The sequence below is a fragment of the Melospiza melodia genome, chromosome Z (genome assembly GCF_035770615.1).
Source record: "Melospiza melodia melodia isolate bMelMel2 chromosome Z, bMelMel2.pri, whole genome shotgun sequence".
Classification (NCBI taxonomy): Eukaryota; Metazoa; Chordata; class Aves; order Passeriformes; family Passerellidae; genus Melospiza; species Melospiza melodia.
Genome location: NC_086226.1, coordinates 72,350,621 through 72,374,030, shown reverse-complemented (window position 1 = coordinate 72,374,030; position 23,410 = coordinate 72,350,621). Strand labels below are relative to the sequence as shown.

Sequence of the window (23,410 nt, the reverse complement as noted above, 5' to 3'; positions counted from 1 at the left end):
AAAGTTACTTTCTGCCCACTTTCAGTTGTTACTTAAAGAAGTAGTAAAGCAAGGAGAAAACTAACCTGATCACTGTGCTGCCCTGACACTTGGGGATCTGCAGATCTATCTATAGTCTTCTACAGATGCTCTTTCATTTATCACTAATTACCCTGTCTTTCCTCTTTGCTAGCCACAGAACAGTTGCTTCTGTGAAACATGTGTGATTTGGATAACCAAAAGGCTCTTCTGTGGGAAGGCAGAGAAGGGCAAAAAGGAAGTGATTATATGATCTGTCCTTTTTGCATCTTTTTTGCCACTTTTAACACTTGTTTCTAATCCTACAGTAAAGTGCCTGCCACATGCTTGATGGCAAATAAAAAAACATAGCTGTCTAAACACAAATGACAAATTAAGTTGCTTTAGAATTTTGGCCTAAGGTACTGTTCAACTGGAAGGAAGGGTATTTAACAGGAAAAAGATATGATAATGACCTAGGAAGGACAAAAACTGTTCAAAACTATAATGCTGAGATTGCTACCTCAGATAATACCTCAAAAGACACTTTACATTGTACAGGAAAAGTGCAGTATTCTTTGCACTTTATAGATTGTTGTTATACTGTTGATTCTAGAAATGTTAAATAAACTCCAGATGAAGGTTAGCAGTCATTAAATACTTTATTTTTAAAAAATCCTTTCCTAGAAGTAGAAATTTTTAAAAATTACCTCTTCTGTATTTTGCATGCATATTGAATAGTATTTGTGGTTTAATAGTCCTTAATAAAGCACCTATCTATAGCTTTAAATATAGCTCTGAGCAATGTAATATCTGTATTATGTAAAAGTGACAATAACCCCCTCTAGCGACAGTAAGCTGAAGAACAAGCCTGCATTTCTGTTAGGAATTATACTCGTGGAGAGATTATGCACTGTGAATCTCTGACTCAGGGTTATGTTTCTTTCAGAAATTTTATTGTCAGGCAATAGAGTCTGTTCTACCATAATCCCACTTAAAGGTGCATATACTTTAAAATTGCATTTATTTGGCCTTGGAAGCCAATTTGAAGTCTAGCACTTCTAGATTTAAAAATCACAGTGTTTAAGTGTACTTCAGTTTCTATTTCCAAAACAGTCCTATGGTTTACAATTCATCATGGAATTTGCACTCCTTTAATCCTTTTTAGATGTGTTATATATTATTAATTTATTTATTTTTCCACACCAAATAAAAGTTTTCAACATTTAATGATTTCTCCTTGAATTGAAATTTAGCTGAATAGTTTCTATAGTTTAACAAAACCAAACAAAAGAACTGTTAATAGAAGTTACACTCATTATAGTAGTATTATGCAAACTCCATAAGACCAGAGGACTAAAAAAGCTGTGCTTTATGTTGCTTAAAAATAGAACTTTTGATTTTACCATTGCATGATGCCCTTTTTCTCTGGTTGACAGAGAAGTAGGAGAAGGAATAAAAAACCATATGACATTTGCAGCAAAGATGAGTTAAAATTTTCTAATAAGAAAAGCAAGAAGACCTAAAGTGTCCTTGAATTGCAGAGAGGATCCAAGTAGTCCTAAATGTTTAAGAAGTATGATCTTCTTGGGTTGTGATCCATATAAATAAAGTTTATTTAAAAGTAGAGTGAAGAGTTAAAATTCTAGATAGCTGTTCTAGAATATAAATTGTCTGCTGGACTTCCATCTTCCTACACAGGTACTTATGTAACCTGTATATTCTACTGTTATAAATCAAAACAGAGTTTTTCTTTGGGCTTTCCTAAAGCATGCTAATCTTGAGCAAGTATGAAAGTGATTTGCCATCACAGATGAGGGTAGGGTTTCCTCATCTACAAGATCATAGGATAATTCATACTGAAAGGAGGAGAACTGCTTTGCTTTGATACATGGCATATATAAAATACTTGGGGTGAAAAAGAAATTAAACTAAATTGGGATTCATAGATCTACAAGTGGATTCAAAGCTTAAGTGATAATGAATGTGAGTGGTTATAGGCAGATGCTAAAAAAAGGGTTAGTAGTTATGGGGGAATTTCAGTTACAGTCAGTGGCTCCTACCCTTCAAAACCAATTATATTTCTTCTTTAAGAAGTACTTCAAATTTAGTAAATACAGTATGATACTTCTGCTAGCTGTAAAAATATCTGTGTAGTTTCCCCTACTGAATTTTAATTTTGGGCTTCCTTTTCATCAATAACGAATGTTTTTTTCTACTGAAAGTTATGTAACTCTCAGAGCAGTTCTGGTCTGCCTCTGCCCACTGCTACTTTTTCAGTGACTGAGCAACAGGGTGCCTTGGATATTTTGAGAAGGTAACTTCTGTCTCCCCTAACTTTGGATGTTGTTCTCACCCCCTGTAGAACCTTATTTTTAGATCCTTAGTCTCCCTGATTTTTAAATGCTTTCCCCATTTCCCATATTCCAAACTAAATCATCTGGATTCCTTTTGAATTTTTGTGACATAAATTCTTGGTGAACTTAAGGATTTACCGATCAAGGCTATTCATGCAGTACATTTATATTTTCACTACTGCTGTACTTCATGGTTTAAGACTCGTCAGTGTATAGTGCTGCAAGTGAGAATTCAGTAACCAAACCACAGAACTCCATGGGACAAGTTCTATTAGAGTAGACAACTTGCATGCTCAGTTTTGGCCACACACATTGTGAACAGTTCTGTGTGAAGCTTTATTTTTAAAGGTGGTGTTCAGGACCTGAGAGTCGCTTAAAATAAGCCTAGCAGTACAATTTAAAGGAATTTTTTGTGTGTGCGTGTGTAATTTGTTGTTTTCCTCTTTATTTTCAAAAGTACTTTCTGGACTTCTGCAGTCCTTCTGTATATTATCTATATCTAACTCTCTTCAACTCTTTTTCATTTTGTAGGGTTCTTTCAGGTGCTTTTTAGATTGTCTCAGTTTGCTAAGTGAAATTCACAGTGTTTGTCAGTTTCTTTCATTCATGTAGTATTCAATAAAGCAGAAGAGGGATTATCAGTGTTCTTTATATTTAAGCTGTAATTTTCCACTGTAATATTTATTTTCACATCACTGAGTCAGAGCATTAATTATGTTGTTCATTAGAATTTTCTTCTAAAATGTCTTGTGGAATAGCCTTGGACAAAGTTCTTCTAAGTTCTGGTTGACAAAGGAAGCTCAAATTGTTTTCTTGTTTTAGCAACAATAGTGTTTTAAGTGCACAGTTTAGGTGACACAGTCATAAGCACAAGCTTCCATTTGGCATATTGCCAGTTAATATGAAAGAGTACTCGAGTAATGGAATATTCTTTATTACAAATACCTTTTTAAGTCAGCCTATAATACCTGTGCTTTTGATACTCTCATCAATACTTAAGGGCTTAATAGCTACTTGCATTTTAGCTTTAGTTTGATACTTTTTACCAAAAAAGGTGAAACGTGTCAAAAATATCTCTACTTCAGTTTCTTTTTCTAATAAATCAATTTCCTGCAATAGAGCTTAATGATTTCCTTGTGGTGCTGGCTGTTCCTGAGCTATGTACTTCAAATGAGACATAGAGAAATAGTTTAGTTTTGTGGTTTCTTTCATATCAAATGTAATTCATGTCACACTTGCAGGTGCTGCTGCTTATTCAAGCGGAGGAAAAGGAAAACCATCCAGCGCAACAAATGACTAGAACCAAACAGAACACGGAGAAATGCTTATTTGTTCAACTGTTGTCTTGTGATCTTAAAAAAACAACAACAAAACCCAAAGCAAAAACCTCCATAATAAACACATTTTCCGAGGACTCTGAGAAACAATATCATGGCTCTGTGCTTTGATTTGGTTCTTCTGCATCCATCTTCTGTTTCTTTAATTCATCTCTTCTGAAAGCTTTAAGATATTGTCAAATAGGAGTGCTTCTTTGACCATCAACATACGGACCAATGAAATGATAGAAAATGAACAGTATCTTGAGCAAAACTGAACTTGAGAAGTATTTCTTCTTTCCTAGGAAGTAGCAGCAGTGTCTTAGATGAAGACGGATGTCATAAATCACTTATTTGAGTTTGTAGCAGTGTATCTAAAGCAGTTTTCTTCAAAAATTAAGAAGAAAAATACAGATACACAACAATAATGCAAAATAATAAAATCTTAAGATTTATTTTATGACATTTGCATTGTTTTTCTTCTTTTGCCTCAGTATTACTGGTTAGTCAAATTGTTACTCCGTTCAAATTGCCACTGTCTAGAGATACTGGGGATGCTGGTTTAACTGTTGACAGTTGTCAAAATGCTGGTGCTACTAACAGAAAGTATTTCCAATACCCTTTTGGTTTGAAAACCTGCTTTTCTTTTGCCTACAATGAATACTGCAGTACAGTAGAAGTTATAAGAGTATTTGTGCAAGAATACAAATGTTTGTATAATTTAAGTTGTACATCTGGTAATGTTAACAAGATCAAATTACCTTCAGAAGAGCACTACAGAGCAAATACTGAATCTGGTTAAAGCAGAATAAGTATGAAAGCCTGTATGTTCACTAAGGTAGTTGATGATTGACAGCATCTTTAACTTGAAAATATGGACGTGCCATGTAAAGTTAGAGGTGTACTGTGTGTTCTTTAGAAAATAAATGCAATAGAAGTGAGTTAGACTTCTGCCTTCACTGCATACCCTCCCAGAGCATCCCAAATCTCCTGCTTTTTTTTCCTGGAATTTTCTTGTCTTGCAGTGTAAGCTCGCTAGTATCATAGGATGGTAAGGATGTGTCTGATGTTTCTCTACAGTTGGATGAAGTGCTTGCAGTATGAACAAACCAACAGTTCTGTAGGCAAGACAGCCCATTTAGTATTTTCTTCAGAAAATACATGCTTCTTTTAAAGTCATAGTGACAGAGTTCTTTTTTTTGTCATGTTTAACTGCCAGTTTTAAAGAAGGACTGTGGAAGGTGGAAGTGACTAGATAGATTTATTGACCAAACACAGATTATCTCTGTTTCTTTAGAATTCTTCTAGAGCTAAGTACCGTCTTTTTTTCTTTTTTCATTTGTCCACAATTATCTTTTGGCATACTTATTTATTTTTCTTCTGTTTTTGTGGTAGCATTTAAAATGTATATAAAAGCAAAGGTACACCTTTGAATTAATCATTGCATTTACAAGGATTTTAATTTTATTTTGTAATTTATTTTTCATTAAGAGCCAAAATTGTATTTTATTGTTTGGATTATGTGCTCATATGTATGCTTCAATCTTTGTCATTATTACTGTTCATGCACTTAAGTTTTGTTTTAGAAAATCTGAACTTGGCCTACAAATGCACACTGTGTAACAGGTCATAAGTTTCCACTCCACCAGGGTGTGTTACTGATTATTTCAGACTCATAAAGTTTTTTCTTTGTTTTTGTTTGAGCTGAGAAGTACGTCACTTAATCATTCTCTTATGAAAACACATCCTTCTTTGTAGTACTTGACCAAATCTGTTGCTTGTACATGTGGTATGTGTATTTCTCACACACCTGGTGAGTTTTATTCTTGGAGTTTTTTATCTCTACAGTGTTTGTATGATCTGAACTCCATCAAAAGAAAGTGTGAATATTATGGACTTACAATGATTGAATATATAAAAGCTGTTTATTTGCTGAAATGATTAGCAAGATACTAGCTTTTCAGCAATTGAAGTGCTTGATTTTAATGCGGAAGAAGCTTTTCTTCTGGTACAGCAGTTGGCACTAATGTAGGTATGCCAATATGATTTGCATTTATATAATTTTTCTTCCTGTCTACAGTAAAGAAGTAAACAATGGCTGGATGTCTAAAACTGAAATACATCCCTGTTTAAATGTAAGAAAAAATAAAGATAGTTTTTTAAAATTTGCCTTTTCCCCCCTTTTTCTACAGTCTTAGATGAACTAATGTTTTAGGATATGCTGAACAAATCTAATCTCTTTTGATGCGAATGAATTTGAAAGCATGATTCTCATAATGCCTGACTTAGAGTTGTGTTTGCTTACTTAACAGATGTTACTGGTATGTGCTTTAATGGACCTGATAACAGCAACGGAGTGAGAAGACCTTAATGCACACATTTGAAATCTGCTCATGGATTAAAGTTTATGCTGTCTGTGCCACCTTAAAAAAGACCTGAAGAGGTCTAGGAAATGCATGAAAAGGACATGTTTTGGGTTAGAAGAGGCCCTTAAATAACATCTAGTCCAAACATAAAACTCTACTACCCCCTCCAGTGTAAGTGTGGAAATGTTTCACTGGATCAGGTTGCTCAAAGCCCCATCCAGTCTGACTTTGAGTGTTCCTAAGGATTGAGTATCCACAACTTTTTCAGGCAATTGACTCCAGTTGCTTGTCTGACCACCTCTGTGGAAAAAAAAGGTCTTTCTTACATCCAGTCTAAATCTACCTTCTTTCAGTTTAATCTGTAATTTCTTGTTCTGTCACAGGCCTTGGTAAATGTCTCCATGTTTTATGTTGCAAGTTTTGAAAGCCCACAATTGTCTTTTCTCCAGGCTGAAATAACCCAATACTCAGCCTTTCCTTATAGGAGGGCTATTCTCATCCTCTTGTTATTTTTTCTTGCCTTCTCTGGACCTTCTCCAACAGGTTGCAAGTGTTTCTCCTGCTGGGGACCCCAGAGCTGACATAGCACTGCAGTGGGATCTCGCCAGAGTAAAGCAGAGACGCAGAATCCCCTCCCTCACCCTGCTGCCCACGCTGCTTTGGATGCAGCCCAGGACACAGTTGGCTTTCTGGCTTGAGTGCACATTGATATGTCATGTCTAATTTTTCATTCATCAGTGTCCCTAAGTGCTTCTCTGGTCCCAAACCCTTCATCCACTAGTCTATACTTAGAGTGATGGTTGCCCTGGGCCAATTGCAGGATGCTGAACTTGTCCTTGCTGTCCTTCAGGAGGTTTGCATGTGTGCACTCCAAAAGCTTGTCAAGATCCTAAAGTACATAGAAGGTTGCTTTTGATAAAGGTCCATTCCTAGGTCTGTTGTTTGCAACTAAAGATAGTCTGATGGGTGAAGATTAGTGGCTGTCTTGGTTGCAGCTGATTATGAAGATGTTAAGTTTAAGATACTTGGCACTATGAAAAAAAAAAAAAACAGCAGAGCTACTATCAGGAAAGACCAGGCTTTTTGGCTTTCAAGGGTGTTTGGGTCCCCAGTGGACTTGTGTACTAAGAAAGGCTGCTGAGTGATGTGGTGGTTGGAGGCTGTCTTGCGCACAGAGGTCACAAAATTACAGTGTTTGGTTCTCAGAGAAGTGAGGAGGCAGATCAGCACAACTGCCATCTTGAATTTCTGGGAGATAGACTCTGGCCTTTCAGCTTTATATCAGAGCAGACTTTGTATAATGTGAAATATTCCTTTGATCAGTTTGGGTCAGTTGTCTTTTTCATATCCCCTTCCTGGGTTTGCCCAGCCCCAGCCTGCTGGTGGTGGGGGGTGCAGAATCTTGGGGAGACAGTGCTGATGCTGGGCCAGGGCTGCTCAGAGGTAGCCAAAGCACCACTCTGTTACCAGCACCTCACCAGTCACTAACAGCACAGCAAGGTGAGGGCTGCCGTGGGGAAAAGAACCCGTCCCAGCCAGACCTAATACAAGTAAGCATGATAGTCATCTACAAGAAGGGTGGAAGGAAGATCCAGGGAACCAACAGGCCTGCCAGCCTGACCTCAGTGATGGGGAAGGTCATGGAGCAAGTAGATTTGGTTGCAATCACATGGCAATCACATACAGGATGAGCAGGGGATTAGGCCCAGCCAACACATGTTTACAAAAGACAAGTACTGCTAAGCCCACATGGTCTCCTTTTTTGACAAGGTGATCTTAGTCGATGAGGGAAAGACTAGATGTTGTCTGCCTGGGCTTTAGTGTAGCCTTCGACACGATTTCCCCCAGTGTTCTGCTGGAGAAACTGGCTGCTTATGGCTTGGAATGGTGCACTCCTCACTGAGTAAAAAAACTGTGTGAGGAGAGAGTGGAGGTGGATGGGGTTACATTCAGCTGACAGCTGGTCTTACCTGTGATCTGGACCAGGGCATTGAGTGTAGCCACAGTAAGTTTACAAACAACACTACGTTAGCCTGAAATGCCTATCTGCTGGAGGGTAGGAAAGTCCTGCAGAGACTTAGGCTGGATCAGTGGGCTGAAATTGAACAAAAACCTTAAGGCTGGGTGCTGAGTCCTGCCATTACAATAATCCCATGCAGAGCTACATGCTGTGGAAAGAATGTCTGGAAAGGTGCTCAGCAGCAAAGGACCTGAGGGAGCTGGTCAACAGCAGCTGAACAGAAGCCAGCTGTACCCTGAAGAAGGCATCTTGGCATCTATCAAGAATGGTGGGGCCAGTAGGAGCAGGGATAATCCCAGCAGGATGGTCCGCCTATACTGGGTGCTGGTGAGGCCACACCTCAGGTCCTGTGTCCATTTTTGGGCCTCAGTTCAGAAAAGACATTGAAGTGCTGGAGGCAGTCAGAGGAGGGAAGTAGAGCTGGGGAGGGGTCTGGAGCACAAGTCTTGTGCAGAGTGGCTGAGGGAGCTGGGGGTGTTCACCCTGGAAAACAAGGCTTAGGGGGGACTTTGAGGGTGTAGCCAGGGGGAAGTCAATGACTTCTCCGAAGAAACAAGTGACAGTACAAGAGGAAATGGCCTGATTCAGTACCAGGAGAGATTTAGATTGGATACTGGGGAAAGATTGCTTCTTCAAATGGGTTCTCAATCATGGGAACAGGCTGCCCAGGGAAATGGTGGTCACCATCCTTGGAGGTAGTTAAAACACGTAGATGTGGTGCTTTGGTACCTGGTTTAATGGTGGGCTTGGCAGTGCTGAGAGTAGTTGGGTTCAATGATCCTGAAGGGCTTCTGCAACAGAATTCTGTATTAATGCTAGGAATGTACTATTATACCATATTTCAAATGCACGAAGTGCTGGCATTGACTGTCCATTGCTTGGACATGAAGAGCCATACATGACCAGTTGCCTTTCTGTGGTTCAGTTTGAGACAGCGTAGCTGCAAATATTTATCTGTTTTTTGAGGCAGTTGTCTGTGGGTGACTATGTAAACCTGCACTTGGTTTGACCTGCTGACAGCTGGGGCATGGGTCTTAAATGAGTCTTAAATTCATCACACATTAATTTATAATTTTCTATATTGTTCCTTTCTTGCATTGGCTAGCGAATTTGTTGTGGTGCACCTAAACAAAATAGCAAGAGTTCTTCACTGCTTCAGAGATATAAATCTTGAGACTTCAATAGTAGTCCTTCTTTTTTTCTTTTGTGAATACATAGGTTCTGAACTTGGGTATCCACTTCAATTTGAATTAACTTTTGAGGGGTAGATCTGTTTGTTTCATCAGCTGAGAATGTATGCTGGCCACATTCTGCCATATGGGGTTGTCCTGAGGATCCCTGCTAGGAGTTTGTTTTCCACATCAATGCCCTCTTTCTATGAACAAGAGGGACTGAAGATAAAGTTCTTTAGAGCTCCCAGAAATTAGGTAGGTAGTAAGTGTACATAAATTATGACAATTTGATTGATAAACCTCCCTGCATGGACTAAAATCACAGCTGGATATTACAATCTAAATTTGCTGAGGTAAATTGAACAGTTTTGAACATGGAGGACAAATGAATATATTTCTATATTTATTTTCTTAAATGAAGAAATTGTATTCTGTAATCTGGTTGTGCTGTGCCATTTTCTTAAACAGTTACAGAAAACTACCTTTTCTGGAAAAGACAAGGTAAACTTTAGTATTCTTAGGAATACTCACATGTTGCAGATGAAATGAGCCCACTGTATCAATGACCAGTACAGAGAATTTCAGTATCTTTTAATTCTGCCCCCCAGTTAAGCATCAGTTTTGTGTAGTGCATTATTACAAAAGTTTCCTGCCATGATGAATAGGAAACTTGTCAGCTCTGCCATGTTCTTGATTGCTTGGAGCATCAGGATTGTCTTCCATCTGCAGTTTCTTTGCAGGGAGCTCCGTGTCCATTTTGGAGGGGTGGTTTACTTCAGAAGCAAGCACAGGTGCTGTAAATGCACTTGGTCCATATGAACTGCACTATGTGGAAAAACACTGAAAGTGAGCAAATGAGGGAGGGCACTGTTTGAAGCTCTCTGTGCTGTTGATACCTTCTCTTCACTGAGGAGACCTCGGCACTGTGGATGGCCTGGCATGATCTGATACATGAGGTGAGTGGAAACACTGGTGTCAGTTTGTGCATTAAATCTTTGTAAAGCTGAATTTGTTTCTTAAGTGGTTTTGTTGTTAGGATTTTTGTTTGCCTATTGGTTTTTACTATAAAATAAATATAAATGAAAGTCCCGCTGATTGCTCCTCACACCGCAGTGGATGTTCTTGCTCACTCCTGGGGTTTGTGCACCCATGTTGTAGCCCAGGGCTCAGAAAGCTGTAGGATGGTACAATTGGCTTGTCCTCTGCAGAGAACCACATTTACAAGGCTAGTTTTCAACACCTGGCTCAGTGCAAATGGTCTCCACAGCTCTTGGTCAAGTTTCTAATGTTTCTTTTTTTGCTTCTGCCATAATTGAACTCATGCCCCCACTTTGGTTTGATTTAATATAACTTAACACAAACTTGGAAAGCTCTCAGATCCAAGGTCTGTGATTCAGCCATAAAATGACAAGACAACTGGAAAGAGTTTGTTATTCGTCTGGTTTATTTCCAGATGTCTGGCACCCCAGGGCGCCTTCTGTGGCTCAGTCCAGTCTAATGTGTGCTGGAGTCCCAGCCTCCTGCCTGCACTGTCAGGGAGGGACATCTGGGAGTTGTGGCCTGAGCATAGCCAGAGCAGGCAGTTTCAAACATGTAAAACTGTGCATGCCAAAGGAATACAGGGCAGCCCCTGGGGCCTGCAGAGCTGCTGTGTGTGACTTCAGCAGGGTGTGAGGACATAAAGGCCACACTTGCCCATCTGAAAACAGTCAAGGCCACAGAAGGAACTTGCTGTAAGAGGGATCACCGGAGCAGGAACTTGAGATAAGCACAGACGAGAAATTTACAACAGGAAGAAGCTAATTCCTAGCCTGATGGGGGTGAGATTTGGTTAACTCAACCTAGTGAACGCATCCAGGCAAATCCCACTCTGGCAAACTGTGGAAAAGGAAGCAACTGCTCATACACTGCAGGAACACCAGGAACACCAGCAACCAACCTGAGGATACCTGGAGCTTGGACTGTGTAACGGTGCTTTCCACAGAAGAATGACTCCAGGATGCCCCCACTGCGAGGCCCAGGGTGAGGAAGCCCCAGTGGGACACTGCTGGAACCATGGGTAGTGACTGTTTTCTGCTTGATATCTGTTAAAAAATTTACAGTCAAAATAACCTTATTACTGACTTTGACATATGGACTCATTAGCACCTTAATCAGGAGAGAAGCATCTCTCACTATTTGGATTTATAATGGCATGAAGCTATTGTGTGCCAGGTGTCCAGCTGTTTTTGGGAAGGTGTGCTATGGCTTGGTGAAGGAGCAGAGGCAGCAGAAGCAGCCTGCTGGAGGTCAGGTTGGGCCTGGCTGCGCTGTTGGTGTAAAGGGAGGGGGCATGAGGCTTTTTGGCAGCAGCTGCCCCTCCCACTCTTCTGGGTTTCTCTGGGGGCAGTTTTCCTTCAAAGCCAAGCCCGCAAAAATGCAGCTGTTGGTCTCCTCTGGCAGATGACTGTTTTCTTGCGCCTTCTGAGCAGGTGGGGATCATCTCTCTTGAAATGGGTTGTGGGAGAAGAGTAACTAAAGTCTGCGAAAGCACTACAAGCTAGTTGCCAGCCTTTGGAGACACCAGGATAGGAGTACTGAGCCTTATGCTGGTGAAAGACCAATGTGTGTCTTGAAGAGGCTTAATGGGCATTTGAAATCTAAAGCTTAGGCTGACCAAAAGGTTGTGCTGGGTTTCTGTTAAGTAGTGAACACCCTTAAGAAGAAAGGGAAGAGAGGAAGAATTTAATCTCTGAACATTTCCTGCCCTCCTCCTCCTCTCCTTCAATGCTAAGGCTTAGCTTACTGTAAGGTGAATTTCTTGTGCCAGAATCATTCTGAGTCAGTTTGTGTGCAGGGGAAGTGATGCAGATTGCCAGTTAGCTGGGCTTTGCTGATACCCTGCAGTACTTTCAGCTCAATATCTTGGGAAGGAAGGGCAGTGTCTGTCTGTCTGCTGAGAAATTGTGGGTGGCCAAGCCAACAGGAGACAGCTGGCACAGGTTTGTACCTGTATTTGTATTGAAACAGGAGGTAGTACAAGAACTGTACAAAAATTATGGTTACCGCTGAGAACTACTGCAGAAGATTGCTTAATGTAATTGCTTTAATAAGGTTCTTTTGGCAACCATGGCTTGCTATAGGAGATACTGAGGAAGAAGGTTTTGGGAAAATATTTCTGCTCTGGTCTGTCTTTCATGCCTCCTTGGAAATTATTTTAATCCTTTGTAGATGCTAAACATCTAAAGGTGTTCTGTTTGCTCTGTTGTCTCATCCTTAAGCACAGGAAAAGTTGAATCTGCTGTTGTATCTGGAGCAGCAACAGATGATGATCCTGCTCTCCTCACCACTAAGAAGGCTGCAGCCCTGCTGTTGCTCAAAGTAACTGCTGGCTGTGCAAGTCTACCCAGAAGTTTGAAGTAGTCAGGCTTAGAAGGTTGACTTATTTCAAAGGAATTAACTTTTTAAAAGTAAGTGGGACATTTTTTTTCCTGAAAACTATGAGGCAACAGCGTCCTGCTGGTGGAAGTTATCTCCACCTGCTGAAAGTTCAAGGCTGAGGCTGAAATCCAAACAGCAACACTACGGCTCTATTTGGGTTGCATTGCAAAGTTTCAGTAGCAGGGGGCTGTGGGGTGGTTTCTGTGAGAAGCTGCCAGAAGCTTCCCCCCGTGACCAACAGAGCCAGTGCCTGCTGGCCTCAGGACAGACCCACCGCTAGCTGAGGCTGGGCCCGGCAGTGACAGCGGACAAACTGAACAGGGGGAAGAAGCTGTTGTGTGGGAGCAATTGCAGCCAGAGAAGAATGGAGTGAGAATATGTGGTAGGAACAGCTCTGCAGACACCAAGGTCGGAGGAGAAAGAGGGGGAGGAGCTGCTCCAGGTGCCAGAGCAGAGATTCCTTCCCCTGTAGCCTCTGGTGATACAGATGTTCCCCTGCAGTCCATGGAAATCCATGGTGGAGAGGAGATCCACCTGCAGCATCGAGAGAATCCCACCCTGGAGCTGGTGGGTGCCCAAAGGAGGCTTTGACCCTGTGGGAGCCTATGCTGGAGCCGGATCTGTGGCTCACTGAAGACAGGAGCCCACGCTGTAGCAGATTTTCTGTCAGGATCCGTGGGCCTGTGAAGGACCCGCAGTGGGGCAGTTCATGAAGAGCTGGAGCCTGTGGAAGGCTCGTGTTGGAGAAGCTGTCTCCCTTGGAAGGGACTCCTGCAATGGATCAGGGGAAGAGTGTGATCAGTCCTCCCCCTTTGGAGGAAGAGTGGCAGAGATGAGTGATGAACTGACCGCAGGCCCTGTTCCTTTCCTCTGCACTGCTGGGTGAAGGAGGAAGAGAATTTGGCAGTGAAGCTGAGCCTGGGAAGATGGGAAGGATGGGGGTTTAAAGTACATTTTTTACTACTTGTACAGACACAAAACTCGTATTGCAACTGAATTCATTTTTTGAGTGACTTTTTTTTTAAACCTATTTCCTGCTAAGGGTGCTAAAATATTGTAATTTCAGTTGTGCTGCCATGTTGCCACTTAAAGTGAACATTTGAAATTTCTTATTATATGTACTTTGAAATGGAAATAATTATTTTCAAATAAAATATGCTTTATCAGGAGATATCATGAGGAATTGAATAAGTGCTTCAGAAAGTGCTCCATTTTGTAGCAAAAATTTTAGCTTAAAATAAAGCCCTCAAGCAAGCAATGTGCACACAAAGCCCCCAACCCAACGATTGATCTTGTGTTAAATATGTTAAACTGTTGTAAATGTAGACACCCTAATAATGTTCAATAGATGTCTCATATAGCCAGTCTACAAAATGGTACATTTTTTATTTAAGAACTATCCTATAAATATTTATTTACAAATTGTTGATGTTATTGTTTTAAATGATACATTAGAGCATTTTTTCTGTGATAGAGCATTGGAAACATACTGACAGAGCACAAATGATATCTGCGTATTTCAAAATACAGAAAGGAAAAGCAACCAATATTTTTAACCAGAAAAACGCACTCAAATTTTCAGGAGCTGTCTTTCCATGACAGTAATATCTATTGTTCTGAGCCTTCAGTATCCTTGGGAGTGTGTTATGCAGAAATTAGCAGAGTAGCTATGGTTGGTGTGTACTGATGACAAGCTACGAACTGAGGTACTAGTGTGCAGATAAAACTGAATTAAAAATCGACCACATCAAGCTCATCATGGAGCTAGAGCTGTGCAGTTATTCTTATTGATCTAGTTTAACATGAACATGAAGCTCAACAGTTTTTGGATCTCTTTGGGATCCTTTCTTTGCATACCCAAAATGTAAGATTTTGCTAATGGGACAAGAAAACATGAACAAAACTCAGGCACAGACAGGCCTAAGCCTCAGTGGTTTGGTCTGGTTTGTTTGTTTTTAACTGTATAGCTCAGTAAGTTTTGAATCTGTGTTTGTTAATTTTCCCCCTATTTGGGTCATATACATATGAAATGTATTTTCCTGACTGAAAATAGAGAAAATGGTTAGGGGAAAAAAGAAATTTGCAGAAATGCTCTACTATAGATGATGATAAAAATGAATTTAAAACAAGTGCCCCAACTGAAAAACATGAAACATTACATTTCATTTCATGTGAAGCTGGGTGTGACCTTCATTGTTAGAAATAGCAGGAAGTGTTATTTCTGCAATGAATATACTACACTTTCAGTAGTTGTGAAGCAGAAAGCTTAGCATGAATAAATACAGATATAAATTGTCAGGTCACATTTCAGTGAGAGTTCATGTTAAGCAGTAATATAAATGTAAGAGCTTACAATGAAATGAAATTTATAATATAAAGATCAAACCTGCCTTTGAGACCCTTTTAAGGAAATCTGTTGTACTGAAAAGATTACAATTTTGTTTCAATAGAGAGTAACATAGTATGACAAAACTAGTGTATTTCTGCTGGATAAATGTGATATAAATTAGTATCTGATTCCATGTGGATGATTTTACCATACCAGAAAAAAAAACTTTTTAACAAGCAGGAATACTGCTCTTAGATCAAAACAAAATAAAACAAAAAATAAACAGTCATTTGTCACAATTTTTAACTTTAGAATACTCACTCACTGAACTTTGCAGTTGCTGAAGTGCTTTAGTGATTTAAATTCAGACATTCCCTTTAGCAGAGGTAAAAGGCTCTTGTGTGGACATCGCTGACCCCTTGCCCGTTTGCTCCTTTCCTTCAGCAAGCACAGTGATGTCAGAGCAGGGTGGCAGTGGGACCTCACAGCCCCTGAATGAAGGTGCAGAGCTGAAGGGTCACAATCAGCTCACGTGGAAACTCAGCAGCTCGCTTCTGGTCCATGTGTCATGAGGAGACGCAAGCTTGTCTGGATCAACATTTAATGAAATGTACTGAAGATGGCTTATCAGAAACCACAAGTAGTCTTAGCATAGGCAAGTGATTGCAAGGACGTTTCTAATGAAATTTTGTGATTTTTTTTCAAATGTACTGTTTCCAAATATGCTTAATTCATATTAAGAGTGAAAACGGGTTAGGTTTTGAAAGTCACACTGGAAGAAAAGCCATGTTGCAGCAGACTGAATGTGTACATGCAGCACTGTAGTCTGTCACTGTCAGTGTTCACCCATCACCTAAGAAAGTGAGTGAGAAAAAGGAAGATTATACTAATATTTCTCCCAGTAATCAACTTTCTCAGCGTTACATAGTTCAGGAATATTCTCAGTCATAAGCAGTATTTATCAGTTTAATAACATCACTGGAGTTTATTTTTTCTTTGATTAAGTTGCCTGATTGCTTTGTGAATTGGTATGTACCTCATTTAGACACTAGATGAATGGAAAGTCTTGCTGTCAGTCTTTCTACATGAGTTCAACATGTAGGAATGTTTGGATAAGCTCTCAAACAGAGCTTATCCAAAACTTTTTTTTTATTGGAGTTTTACATTTTGTTTGGGGTTTTTTAATGTTAGGGGGTAGGGTATTTTTTGTTGTTGTTGGCAGTTTCATTTTTTATTGGGATTTTTTTTTGTCTTTTTGTTGGTTTGAGTTTTTTAACTTCTGAAAATGTGCATTAGCACATGTAGGAAATGAGCGACATGGAAATAAATGTAGGAAATAACAGATAATTCTGTTATTTCAATAGTTGCAGAACTTGAGAAGTTGATAATCAGAAATGCAAGATCATGAAATGCTACCCTTGAATTGGATAGTTTCATTGGCTATAAAACATCTCTGTCTACTTGTCATTGTGCTGATGTTATTAGAATTTTTTGAAACTTACCTTAGAGGGTCACTGAATGGCATCAGGTGGCCATAGTCAAAGGGCCTGATTTCACATGTCCCCTCTAGTGCTGTGGCATGGCAGAAGTATGGAAATTCACAAAAAGGTACAACATTAGTTAAATTGGCAGGTTTTGACTGTAGTCTTGATTGTCCTGACGCATTAACTTTTCCTGCTATATAGTTCTGAATACTTTTTAATGTTTATTTTATGTTCTAGGCTTTGTGTTTTTTTGTTGTTGTTGGTTTGGTTTTTTGGTTTATGTGTGTGCTTTGGTGGTGGTTGTTGGTAGACTTAATTGCTGTTCAGAATGTGTTGCAAAATTTCACGACATCAAGGAAAATAATCTGAAATGGACAGTTGCTATCCTTTTCCTACTTGGAATGCTTGTTTTGACACCTGGCATATTTTGTCTGCACACAGTTTCTATATTCTATTCATTTCTGCTTACACCATGGGTAGATTTGTCTCAAATTGTCATGTTTTGGAACTTTCAATAACCAGTGAAGGTCTCGATTTCTGAGAAGCTAATAAATGAGAAAATGTAGTCTGTTCAGTTGATTTCTAATTGTATTCATCTCTGTTTAAAACTCCTCAAGGCAGAAATTAAAAATGTCAGTGTAACATCAGTTGTGATCTCTGAACGCAATAAAGAGAAAATATTCATGCCGCAACATATGCGCCACATTTGTAGAGAGTTTGATCTTCTTTGTAATGCTTACTCACTGTTTAGCCACAGGCTTTCAAAAGTGAACTTTTATTCTGGACCTTTTTTTCTTCCAATGTGTATTCTTGATTAAAGTCTTGAGAAAGCTTTTTAAATATATTTTTTTATCATCTAATGAGTGTGCCCTCTATTTCCTTTTAAACAGCAATGTAAATTCTCACTGGAGCTGGAGAAAGTACAATTAACTACTCCTATGCATCTGTGTTTGTAGTTAGTTCTAACTTTATTTTGTTCATTTTGTGATGCTATCTTCCCTTGGGCTTCTATTTCTGTACTCATTTTAGCCTGCATATTCATTGACACAAAGGCTTTTCTTGTCTTTACTTGCACTGCAAAGTGCCCTGCTGCAGCATTAATATTTTAGAGGAAATATTGTCTTCTGGCACTAAATGTACAAAATCTCAGTAATAATAGACAGAATATAAGGTTTTTGCTCACTGCATTAATATCATATCTTACAGTTTATGAACTGTTTACTACAACATTAGGCACATGAAAGCAAAATTCTGCAATCATAATAGCTGGCTTCACTGAATGCAGTCTGCTAACAAACAGCAACTGGCTACTTCAAGTTTCTGGTTGTAAAACTCTGGAGAGCTTCTAGTAATAATGTAGCTTCATAAATGTTGTATTGGCTGCTTTCTTATTGTATGTTTGCCATTGACTATGTATGATCCTTCTGTGGATAATGCTTGTAGCAATCTGGCTGGTGATGGGTAAAATTTGCAGGTGTATGCAAAATACTTGATTTAGAGCTTCCTGTCTTGAGGAGGAATATACACTTCATTGCAAGCTGTCCACACAGAAATGATGCACAGAGAAAAGCACTGCTGAGCTGCCTTGGATAATCTTACTATTTCACAAACGAACCAAGTAAATAAAACAGCTCATTCCTCCAATAACTTATCCAGTAGAAAACTAGATGCTTTCTATCACGTATCTCCATATTTCTCATTAGGCAGATACTGTAAGAATGTTTTTTTTTGTTATTTAAGTTTCTCTAAGGAAAGCCGTATCACCTATTTCAGGCATATTCACATATTCAGGGTTGTTTGGTTTTTTTTCAAGTGAACAGGGCTTCTCTATTTATCTGACACCTGAAGCTTGCAGAGTTTAAATAATACCTTAAATTACGTGCCTGATAAAAGTACAGTTGTGCTTTTCTTTTTTTATTTTTAATTTTTTTGATAGTGTGTGTGAGGAATCTTATTTTAAAAAGTGTCAGGAAGCTTCTCACTGGGCAGGAGGATGAAGCGCAACTTACAGATGTTTTGAGTGACACTCAGACCACGTCAAAGTAGGCTTCGGTCCAAGACACGCGGAAGGAACCAACAACCTTTCCTGCTCTTTCTTTTCCTTGGGGCGAGGCCTGTCTGCTTTAGGCTGTGGCGGGGCGCCTGCTGCTGTGTCCGAGCAGCTGGGGCAGCGCTGGCTCCGGGCTGGAGGAGCTGCTGGACGCTCGGTCCGCGGCAGAAAGGCGGAGCCGAGGGCAGGGATAATCCTCCGCGGCCCTCATCCATCCGCCTGGAGTGCGGAATGGCTGTCCTGCCCCGCCGGCTGCGCCGCTGGATGGCAGCATTGGATGCGGCTTGGCAGCGCCGAGCTCCGGTTCAGCCTCGTTTAACATCAGCCGGGTAAAAGATTGATAGCGATGCAAATGTATTTATAACCACTAGAGATAGTCACCTTCCACCCCAATTAGCCTTTGAATTGATTTAGTGAGAAAAACATCTATTATGGAATAAAAGTCTTAGTGATTAGTGTTGCATTATTTCACTACATTTGAAATGGCTGTAGGTAAGAGGGTCTTACAGGCATAAATAAGCTTTAATATTATAACGTGCTTTTAGGCTACATCAGAAGCAAATTACAGGTCGATGGTTTGTTTTCTCAGTAAAATATACAGGTAGAGTGGGCGTGCTGGGACTCTATGGCATTTACAAAATCTAGGTTACAGAAAATTTCTTTTCCTTATTTTGTTTTTAAAACGGTTTATTTAGCTGATCACAAAAATGTGCATCTTCCTGCAAGCTAAAAAAATTAATTAACGTTTTGAAGCTGTCTGATTTTTTTCCCTGTTTTTCCTTCTTCCCAAATGCAGTTTGCTACGAAGAACCTGGAGTGAGATGAGTGGTGATGATTCTTTCTCTAGAGTGTGAATCCTGATGGTACATCGGGTACATCCTGACATATGACTTGTACTGCTAGGAAAGGACACAGGAGAGAAGAGAGTCCTCTGCTTCAGCTGAAATTATTACAAGGGGCTGGTGTGGTTTAAGTCTTCTAATATAAAGACCTAATTTACATCACATTGAGTTTGAATTACATGTTGAAAGTGTTATTTCTTTGAGAAGCAAAATTTCCCTAATATTTGACAATACAGCACTGCTTTTTCTGCTTTCCAGCTATGATGTAAATTAGCTTCCTTGCTAAGGAGTACATTGTGAACAAACAGCCTTTGAAAACAGGACTGGAGCTGTAGCTGGGTGCCTCCCAATTCAGATTCTGCACCTCCCCCTGCTGCCCTCCCCCCTCTGTAAAATCTGTGCAATCTTTGCTTTCTATTTATGTATTCATTTGTGTTTATATAAAGGATGAAGCTTAATGAAGTCTTTGCAGTCACAGCAGGGTAAACCACTGTGAGATCAGATGTGGCCCTGTGCTGTGTCTGAGAGCAAGACCTTTCAGTGTTGTTATTCTCTTCATTGTTCCTCAATTCATCTCTATTTAATATATAGCTTATATAGTTAACGCCGTATTTTCAAAATATACTGTTAGCATTTTTACTTTTCAGGAAAAATTATAAATTGTTGTGGTTTTTATGACAATAGGAAAATACTTTATTCGGTCCAACACGCTGGTTTTGAGGACTCAAACCACAAAGACCACCTTCCTTCCACTCGCCACAGCAGCTATTGTGACTGTTTCAAAGCCTGGTCTGAAATTTACCTGAATTCCTAATGAATGCTTGCATCCAGATGGCAGAATATTTTCATTGATGTTGAACAAAGATACCTTTCTTGGTATAAAGTTTTAAATACATTTTATACGTTTGTATTTGTAGTTTGCTTTGCAACATTTAAACAAAGAGTATGGAGACAAAGAAAAATTATAAAATAGGAGAGAAATGTTAACAGTGTTTGCCAAGAATATATTTGAATACACAAGAGGACTGAAGGGCTTAAAATCTAGAATGCCCTATAAAAATTGGGAAACCCCCCCCCCAATCAAAGTGAATAATTCTACTTTTATTTTCTTTTGTAGCCATGTTTTGGAAATCTACAATGCACTGCAGCATTGACACCAGATAATACAATGATATCCCACTTAGTCATGGTGAAGCATGCTTGACAATCAATCAAAAATCAGCTGGAAGCAAAATCTCCTGAAGGCAGCCTAGATCTGATGGGATTTGTCCTTATTTGTGTGTACATAAGCGAGAGATATGCAAGCTTTTCACATAAATGGCATGCATGAAAACTACACTGGGATTTAAAACACACATTGTATATTCTGCAAAACATTTGCTCTTGTGTATCTCCTATTCTAAAGAAATAAACAGTCTGATAAAAATAGGATCCAGAGAGCTAATATTGGCATTGATTTTTAATTTACACAAAAGTTATTGCAAATATATATCAGTGTCAATTAAAGCAGTTTCATTGCTTACACAATATAGGAAATCAGATTCCATAATTACATTTGCCATGCGGATGGTAGCACTATTTCCAAGGTTCAAAGGTCACTGACAATTAGCATAAGATTTAAAATTAAATTACACTAAATATTGTTTACTATAATTGCTTGAAAATTTGACAGGAAATTATGAATGCTTTACTGTAAGGAATATATTCTGGCAGCAAACCTCAGTTGTTTTTTTTCCTAAGGTTTCCATTTTTAGATGTTTAATTTTGTCTTTGTTTCATAGAAAATAGTTTATGTTGCACCTAGATAACCAGATAGAGCTTGTTTACCATAAAGACAAGACATCATACAATGTTTGTAGTAGTCTGGGAGCATGACAGTGTAGATAAGATTAATAAAAAGGCAAATGTAATAATTTGGAGCTGGTTAAACATTTCAGTGGACAGCAGCAAAAAAAGTCAGTTCAGTCGTAACTGCAGGATAGTATTTGTATTTATTAGAATTTATAGTCTGATTTTTCCCCAACGGAAATTTTTAGCTAAATTTCTTCTCCAATTGTATTATATTTTCAGAGGTTAAAATATGTGTGTGTATGTGAGTTGGAAGTTTAGCAGATGCTTTTCCAAGGAAGAAAATATTAAAATGTGGAAGGCCTTTCTACAAGGACATAATTTTAAAGCAGGTATTATTGCAGCAGAAAGTAGATTTGAAGAAGGGACACTGCTTCAGTTTTCTCCCTAGATACAATTTTAACATTTATAGAATGGTCTCTAGCAATTAACAGTGTGACACCAGGAGTATGACGCTGAGGAACCTTCCCTGACTGATCTTTGTCTCGTGCCCTGATTGGCAATCCCAGATGTGATAAGAAGATCTGCACAGCCAGCTGAGTATGGGATCTCTCCCCCTTTATATAGCTGTGGAAAAGAAGTGGAATAGACTTGGGCCTGCTGTTGGGAGGGATTGCTAATGCTTCTTTAAATAAGGGCAAGCTGTCAGCTGTGCTCAGAGACGTGATGGTTCAGCCACTCACGGTCTGTGGAAATGTTGCTTGATGCCAATGCTCTCCTTGATTGTTGTCTCCTGTCTGAGAGACTGGGAGATGTTACGGACCATGGTATTTCCCATGCGTTGCCTAAAGTTCCTTATGTCAAGTGAAAAACAGGGATATGGCTAGAAGGTAATTAGTTTAAAATTAACCAAAATAAAAAGCCAGTTTTTAGAGGACACCTCCAGAAGTTCACTTGGATGAAGCTTTCTAAACATAAGCCTGTAAAAATTGTATCACATGTCCAAACTTTTGAGAGAGGCAGAAAAGTCACAGAAAATGAAAACCTTAGATTTCTCTGATTTTTTTTTTTCATTTGTAAGAGGTGAGAGTGTTATGACAGATGTGCAGTGTTTTACATATGTAAGATGTAAGAACACTTTGGTTAAAACTCAAAAACACTTAAGAATTTTTCCATGTTATGGAACACAAGAAAACATGCCTTGAACTGAAGAACACGGCAAAAAAACATTGTCTGATTTAGAGTACTACATATTTCTAGGGGTATGCATGAGGAAAGTATTAGTGGATTTTGTAAGAAGTAATCTATGATTTACAAACAAGGTTACTGTTCAAGAGGATGTGTGAAGAGCAATTCTGACATTGAGAGAACACAGGTCAAAAATAACATGCTTTTAGTCCAAGTTATTATATTAATGAGAAACCAAAGTGTTGTTCAGCTTCTGATTAAACGTAAAATGTGCATTATTTGGGGAATAAGGTGTTTTTCTATTTCCTATACAGGAAAGAGGTATTATTTGTAGAAAGTATGCAAGGATCAGCAGTAAATGAATTTGAAGCAAAGGTGAAGCAAACTTTCAAGAAACACCATGAAACTGCAAACTGGTGATTACACTACACAAGAAGGTCAGTTTGAGGTTACATCAGGACTGTAGTCCAACGTTGGCAAAGATTTTTTTGTTAAAGCTATGTTGACTTTAGATGATTATTCTAAAATTACAAAACCAGAATTTTTAAGCTTCTGCATATACTGATTTCTGGAAAGAAAATCAATTGCCAATGCAGATAATAGGTATATGAATATTATATTAATGACTTGAATTGCTGGAGCATGTCACATTAGAAGTTGTGTCAAATACATGCACACCCTATTGCTGGGTGAAAAAACGGTTTCAAAATGCATTTGAACACATTACAAATTGTAGGGTAATCACTGTACAAAAACAAATATAAAGGAAGGTTTACTTATTTCTTCTATGCATGATGGAAGATGAAGAAAAAAACATATGTTGAGTCTCAGCCTGAGGGAGACTACAATTTTACAGGTGAAGAAACTTTAGAAGAAGAATGGTCTTGAGAAAAACAATGTAGAGGTGCTTTAAAGACTTAAAAACTTAAGATGACTGAATCGGGGACTGGTTTTTATTTTGTTGTTGTTTTTGGTTTTTTTGTTTTTGTTTTTTTTTTTTTTTTTTTTTAATGATGATTACTGTATATTCTTTTAGCTGGGAAAGAAGTGAAGTTATTTTTTGGTCTAGATAGTAGTACTT

At 38.9% G+C, this 23,410-nt stretch overlaps 1 protein-coding gene and 1 long non-coding RNA gene across 5 annotated transcripts in view; both read left to right on the top strand.

The window, feature by feature from the left end:
* CSNK1G3 (casein kinase 1 gamma 3) overlaps nt 1-5,839 on the top strand; it is a 70,236-nt gene extending 64,397 nt beyond the window's left edge. For 2 of the 4 annotated variants that reach the window (XM_063181202.1, XM_063181207.1), the window contains 2 exons: nt 2,223-2,314; nt 3,596-5,839. In XM_063181202.1, the coding sequence (XP_063037272.1) occupies nt 2,223-2,280 (58 nt within the window). In that variant the 3' untranslated portion in view covers nt 2,281-2,314; nt 3,596-5,839. The remainder of the gene's footprint in view (nt 1-2,222; nt 2,315-3,595) is intronic. The other 2 variants (XM_063181206.1, XM_063181205.1) reach the window with 1 other exon arrangement.
* Nucleotides 5,840-19,312: 13,473 nt separating this feature from the next.
* The window catches only part of LOC134431791 (uncharacterized), a 98,188-nt gene continuing 94,090 nt past the window's right edge, over nt 19,313-23,410 (top strand). Inside the window, exons 1-2 of the long non-coding RNA XR_010031102.1 lie at nt 19,313-19,473; nt 22,644-22,766. This is a non-coding gene — a long non-coding RNA (uncharacterized LOC134431791). The remainder of the gene's footprint in view (nt 19,474-22,643; nt 22,767-23,410) is intronic.